This window comes from Talpa occidentalis, unplaced genomic scaffold (genome assembly GCF_014898055.3).
Source record: "Talpa occidentalis isolate TD23 unplaced genomic scaffold, MPIMG_talOcc4v2.1 talOcc4.2, whole genome shotgun sequence".
NCBI classification, from domain to species: Eukaryota; Metazoa; Chordata; class Mammalia; order Eulipotyphla; family Talpidae; genus Talpa; species Talpa occidentalis.
The window spans coordinates 28,224,055-28,231,118 of NW_023602073.1; the positions used below are offsets into that span (position 1 = coordinate 28,224,055).

Here is a 7,064-nt window from a genome sequence, read left to right on the forward strand (position 1 = left end):
GAGTACTGATCCGTTCTTCCATTTCATTGATTCTGTTTTCATTGCTTTCCCCCAAGTTCTTTGTCTTCTCCAGTATCTTTTAATCCCATGCATTTCTTTAATTTAATTTTTTAAGTTCTCCTTTTCATTCTTTAGTTAATAATTTGTCTCATATCATTTTTTTTCCTTTTCATTTTTTCTGTATGTTTTTAAATCAGGGTCATTATTCATTCTTTATCTGGTAGGCAGAGAAGTTCTCCCATGTCATTGTTGAGATCTGGTGAATCCAGTGCCAGATGGCTCCACAAGTGAGTTCTACCAAACCTTCAAAGATGAACTAATATCTAGCCTGGTTAGAATCTTTCAAAAGTTGAGAAAGAAAGAATTCTTCAAAATACGTTTTATGAGTTCAATATTGCAATAATGTGAAAACCAAAGACAACTCAAAGAAAGAAAACTATAGGCCAAATATCCCTAATGAACACAGGTCCAAATACCCTCAATAAAATCTTAGCAAACCAAATCCAACAATGTGTTAATAGGAAATTTTTTTTAAAAGATTTATTTATTTATTTATACAAGCAGTGGGTACAGTCAGAAGCATGGAAGGGTGAGAGAATTCACCAGAGCCAGAGCAGGGAACAGAACAGGCAGAGTGACAAAATACGCTGCTGAGGGAGCAGCGGGCATGGCAGGAGAGGCCTGTCATGCCATGTGGGACCCTTGCCGGTGGCTGGGGATCAAACTGGCACTTCAGAGGCTGCGTGCAGCTTTGCAGCCCAGCGCTCAACCGCTGCGCCATCAGGGGAGGTCCTGTTAATAAGATTATACACCATGACAAAGTGCTATTTGTACCAGGAACACTAGGATGGTTCAACATTGGAAATTCAATAAATGTACTGCACCACACAACAACAAAAAAGGAAAACCACAAGGCCATATTATTAATTGATTCTGAGAAAGCATTTCATAAGATTCAGCATCATCAACTTATGATGAAAATCCATGAAAAACTGGGAAGAAATGGAATGTAACTTAACATAATAAAAGCCACAAATGACAAGTCTGCAGCTAGGATCATTTTCAATAGTGAAAAACTGAAACTGTTTCACTGATATCTGGTTCAGGACAAGGATGATCACTCTCACCACCACTACTGAACACAGTAATGGAAGTACTAGCTAGAGGGCCCTCCTGGTGGCTCAGGGGTTAGTTTAAGCACTATCATAGCCACTGCCTGAATTTGATCCCTGGCCAGGGAATTAACCCACATGGCACAGCAGACCTCTCCTGTCTTACCTGCTTCTCCCCTCAGCATTGTATTTCAGTAGATCTGCCTGTCCGGCCCCACTCTGTCTATGGTGAATTCTTTCAGCTCCCAGCACCTCTGGGCTACACCCTTGTTCTTGTATGAATAATAAATAAAAAAAATTCTTAAAAAAAGAAGTCCAAGCTAGAGAAATTACTATTAAGAAAAAGCACTAAAAGAAATCCAAATTGGGAAAGAAGTAAAACTGTCATTATTTGAAGATGATATGATAATATACATAGACAATCCCAAGACTCCATGGAAAAACTAATTAAAACAATAAACAAGTTCAGCAAGTTGGTAGGATACAAAATCAACACACAAAAATCAGTTACCTTCCTAAACACTAATAGTGAACTATAGGAAGAAGATACTAAGAAAGGCATCCTATTTACAATCTCTCCAAAAAATTTAATACTTGGGAATAAACTAAAAAAGGAGGTCAAAGACCTACAAAGGAAAGCTATAAAGTATCATTAATAATATGGAAGAAGACACAAATAAAAACAATGATATTCATCATCAAAGATTGAAAGAGGACATCCTATCCATTCTATACAAGCAAGATTCAGTGCACTCCCAGTAAAAATTCCAATGGCATATTTCAAGAAATAGAACAAAGATTACTGAAATTCATATGAAATCATATAAAAACTGGAATAGCCAAAGTTCTGGCTAAAAAGAGGAACAAATGGAGGTATCACACCACCAGACTTCAACTATACTCTAGAGCCATAGTAATTGAAACCACATGGTACAGAAACAAAAACAGATGCAGAGCCTAATGGTATAGAATTGAGAGGCCAGAAATAAGCCCACACATATATGACACCCAATCTATGACAAAGCAGAAAAGAATATACTATGGAAGGAAAGAGTCTTCAATAAGTGGTGCTAAAAAATGACCTGCCACATGAAAAAGAATGAAAATAAACAATTATCTCACATCATACCAAAAATCAACTCAAAATGGATGGAAAACCTGAAAACATAAAATACTAGAAGAAAAAAAAGGCAAAATATTCCATGATACAAACCTCAGAAATATCTCTGAGGACTCATCCTCAAAGCAAGGAGAAAAAACAGGGACCATATGAAATTAAGAAACTTCGGTACAGCAAAAGAGACAATGACCAAAACAAAGAGACATCCTACCTAATGGAAGAAAGTATTTACTAACCCTGTATCTGATAAGGGAGTAATATGGAAGATCTACAGAGGGCTTATACAACTCAACCAAAAAGAAAACAACAATCTATTAAAAGGAATGGACAGGGGCTCCCTGGTGGTACAAGGGGTTAAGCACTGCGCTATGAAGCAATCCCACAGCTTCTGCAGCACAGTTCGATCCTTGGAGTGAAACCCACATGGTGAAGCAGACCTCTCCTGTCTTGCCTGCTGCTCCCCTCAGCAGTGTATTTCAGTCAGTCTGCTTGTTCTGTTCCCTACTCTGTCTCTGGTGAATCCTCTCACCCCCCTCATCTCTGGCCTGTACCCCAGCTCTTGTATGCATAAATAAATAAATATTTAAAAAATAAAAAGCATGGACAGAAGAAATAAATAGGCACATCTCCCAAGAAAATGCAGACAGCCAACAGACATATGAGAAAATTGTCATCATCACATATTGTCAGGGATATGCAAATCAAAATCACAATGAGATAGCATTTCACAAGTGTGAAAATAGTTAATATCAAAAAAGCTACAAACAATAAGTGCTAGTGAGGCTGTGAAGAATAAGGAAAATTATTAACTGTTGGTGGGAATGTAGATTGGTCCAGCCCCCATGGAAAGAAGTGTTGAGATTCTTCAAAAGAGTAAAAATAGAACCAACATAGGACCCAGCAATTCCACTCACAGGCATCTACATAAATAACACAAAACACTAGTTTTAAAGGAAACCTGTGTCCTATGTTTATAGCAGCAGTACTTACAATAACCAAGAAGTGGAAACAAACTAAATGCCTCAGAAAAGAAGCATGAATCAAAAAGATGTTATATATGCACAATGGAATACTACTCAGTGATCACAATAGATAAACTCTTGTCATTTGCAACAACATGGATGGAACTGGAGGGATTATTCTAAGTGAAGTTAGCTATAGGTAAAATGATAAATAATGGTTTAAACTTATATGTGGAACCCAGAAGAACTGAACAAAAGGATCAAAATCAAATTGTAAGACTGAAACTTTAAAGAAAACTGTAGACCTGAAAAGTCAGGAAGGGAGGAACAGAGAGAGGGAGATTATAGATGGGCGATGGAGGGAGAAGGCAGTGGAGTGTGATAGAAGGTTGTGGGCACTTTGGTCTTGGGAAAAGTACAGTGACTACACATGAGGGGAGAAATTCAATGTTGTGAAAAAATAAACAAGGATGTTTCTAAACAAACAAAATAAAAACAGGCGCCTTCAATTGGTTGTTAAAATGAGTCACGAGTCATGAAACATGGATGCCTAATGAATCATGTCCCCAACTGTTGATGGTCTTTGGATTATATCTCTTTGTATTTTTGCTGGCACATTGACTTACTTGACCATGAGAATATAGCAGAATCGATATTCTGGGACATCTGAGGGTGGGTCTTAAGGAATCTTGCAACAACATTCAAGAGCTCTTAAAACACCATTCTTGGGATAGCCCCAAGAAACAAGATTGTATTTGCAAAATCAATGGGCAATATTTACCATTTACCTGACTACTACTTGTTTGAGCTTGGGCTGGTTTTACTCATTGTCCAGGGTCCATCAACATCTGAAAGTTATCTTTCCGGCTTTAGATGGTAATTAAGACTGGGCCACAGCCTTGGTTATCCTGCCCAATATGTGGTTTTGTTTTGTCATTACTATCCTAGACAGATGTGGCAGATTCAAAAGCTTCCAATTTATCTTCTCTAGTATGTCATCTCATTTCCCATAGATCAAGGACCTGATTTAGGACCCTACTGTCCAAGTATGGTATTTCCAATTATATACCTAATGTTTGGAAATGTTATTGGATATGGCTGCAGTAGCAGAAAAGGCACAGTGGACAGACATTAACCTTGAATTCACTTATCACGAGGCCTCTCTTCATCCACTCTAACAGGAGAGCCTTGATGATGTTTTAGGTTTTGGAGTATCACAGTCAAGTCAGACCATGTGTCCACAGCCTTGCAATATCTGGAATATCCCTTTGCCGTGTATACATTTAACTATATAAATGGAGGACATTCTTTCTGTGGAGAACTGAGGATAATATTGTAAGTGAATGCTTGCCATGGTGTTGAAGTCACTTTTTCCTCGTGAATATTACTATACATTCAAGCAATGAGTCCCATAAATTGAGTAATGAATTATGCCATTTTGTTGGGGGAGAACTGTCTTAATTCTGACTGCATAGCTTAAGCAGTACTCTTAGTAACAGGTCTCTGATTTTGACCCTAGGATGATATGTTGCATTAGCCATCTCCATAACTACCTGTGAGTCAAGACTCCTTGGCTGTTCCTCTGTATTCATTCTGTTATGGATTGTAAACTTATGATTTTATTGGTTCAGTTCTATTATCTATCATTTAATCTTGAGTTCCTTTTTCTACCTCACTGTTAGCAGTCCAGTTATGTGGTTCTCTATCCAATCTTCAGTTGTGGTCTTCAGTTATGTGGTTCTCTATCCAATCTTCTAATAACTCTTCAGAAAAGAGTTATTGCTGGACCCTATTAACAATTCTGGAACTCCTCCATGAGAACATTTCTAATGCCTTTGGTGAATGGCATATTTTTTTATATTCTCTTATGGAGAATAATATTATGGTGGATTATCTGACCTCACATAATGTATCCATTCCAACATTACCTCTTTTCCTTAGTTTCTTTATTCCTTTTCCTACAGTCTGTTAACTAAGGCATTTTATCATTAATTAGCATGAAGCACTGACTTTCCTAGACTTCTCAAATCAATACTACATGATTGCCACAATCTACTGCTTGAGAATTCATTGTTTCTTATTTAATGTGTATTGCTTAAAAATTCCCTTTGATACATATGTGAGTCAGTCTTTTCCAATTGAATAATTATTTCTTAATAATGGAGTACTTAATTTATGATAGCATAAAAGTTTTATTGCTCATATAAAATATGTTCACTTGAAGAGACCACACAGACAAATAGGCATAAAAACTTCCAGGTTCCTAATACATGAGCAATATGGTAATATCTCTATACATGTTTTCATATAAAAACATGTAAAAAAATCAAATATATCAACTGATATTCCCCAATAAAATCAACATTAGATTCCATGACTAGTGTCCCTTTTTTTCATCTTTCTCTTACATTACATGCAATCTCATTGCTTATTAAACTGGACTGGATCTTACCATTTATTTTTCCTTTAACTTGTTCTCTATGCTACAAATATTATAATTAAGAATTTGAGAAAGAGCATTATTAAACACCTTATGTTTCTCTTTATCTATTATGTTTCAGAAGGGTTTTCTAGATTTCTTCAAGTCAGTCTTTTACTGATTAGCCTATACAATGCCCCCTTTACTTCCTTGTTCCTCAAAGTATATATGAGTGGATTTAAAACAGGAGTGACCACTGTGTACATGATAGCAATGAACCGTTCCTGGTCCATGGAGTTTTCTGAAGTAGGACGAGTGTAGGTGAAGAGAACAGGGGCATAAAAAAGAATAACTACCATAAAGTGTGATGCACAAGTGGACAGTGCCTTTTGAAGCATGCTACAAGAACGGGTTTTGAAGATGAGATAGGTGATAATGTAGAAATAGGAAAGAAGTGTTAGAGAGAATGAGCCTATGGCAATCGTCCCTGTGACAATATTGAGCAGCCTCTGGTTGATCTCAGTGTTCCCACAGGCCAGATCCAGCAATGGCTTAATGTCACAATAGAAATGGTGGATATGATTAGAACCACAGAAGTTCAAACGAGAAGTCATTATGGCATGCAACAGGGCATGGAAAAAACCAAGAGTCCAGATCGTGACAGCCATCTGTGTACAACGTTGACGATTCATGATGACAGTGTAATGAAGAGGTTTGCAGATGGCCACGAAGCGGTCCAAGGCCATCACAGGCAATAACATGGTCTCTGTGCTGCCCAGGAAATGGAAGAAATGCAGCTGAGTTATACATTCAACAAAAGAAATTCTTTTTTGTCTAGAGAGGAAGTTTTCTAGCATTTTTGGCAATGTCACTGTGGAGTAGGTGATATCTAGACAGGAGAGGTTTCCCAGGAAGAAATACATTGGTGAATGGAGTTTAGGATCAGAGGTGACAATCAGCAAGATGGCTCCATTCCCAGTCACATTGACAAAGTAGACGACCAGGAAAATGACAAAGAGCAAAGGCTCCAGCCACTGGATATCAGTCACTCCCAGAAGCATAAATTCTGTTACTGAGGTTCGATTCTGCATCACTTAAAGAAAAAGACAAATATTACATGGAAATTTATTTCTAATGGACATCATTCCTTCCAGCTCAATATTTTACTATCTAGAAAAACAATATTTGAAAAAGGAGTATTGCCATTTTACCCAGTTCCAAATTCAGTGGTCTTATGGTATTTGGGCCATTAGACAGCTAAATTCATCATGGCTAGGACTTTATAGATTATTGTCAGTATTTCCTTTCTCTGGAGATTCATAGCATGTTGCTAACCTAGCATCTACCATCTTCTCTGACTATGAAGTTCTAAATTCTGACACAAATTTCTTTTCATCTTCGTAAATCAGCTCTAAAAGTCAAATTATTTTGATGAATAAGAAATCATATTT

General features: G+C 37.2%; 2 protein-coding genes across 2 annotated transcripts in view; both read right to left on the reverse strand.

Annotated features, from left to right (window-relative positions):
* The window catches only part of LOC119251097 (olfactory receptor 11A1-like), a 1,006-nt gene extending 984 nt beyond the window's left edge, over positions 1-22 (reverse strand). The window contains 1 exon segment of the mRNA XM_037518590.1: positions 7-22. Within this exon segment, the coding sequence (XP_037374487.1) occupies positions 7-22 (16 nt within the window).
* Positions 23-5,774: 5,752 nt separating this feature from the next.
* LOC119251098 (olfactory receptor 12D2-like) lies at positions 5,775-6,704 on the reverse strand. Its single transcript, XM_037518591.1, has one exon. It carries the CDS (start codon positions 6,702-6,704, stop codon positions 5,775-5,777), a length of 930 nt encoding a protein of 309 aa, XP_037374488.1.
* Between the last annotated feature and the right edge of the window lie 360 nt (positions 6,705-7,064).

Bases quoted from the DNA above. Each gene is read 5' to 3' on its own strand.
- LOC119251098 (XM_037518591.1), bottom strand. From the start codon at position 6,704: ATGCAGAATCGAACCTCAGTAACAGAATTTATGCTTCTGGGAGTGACT.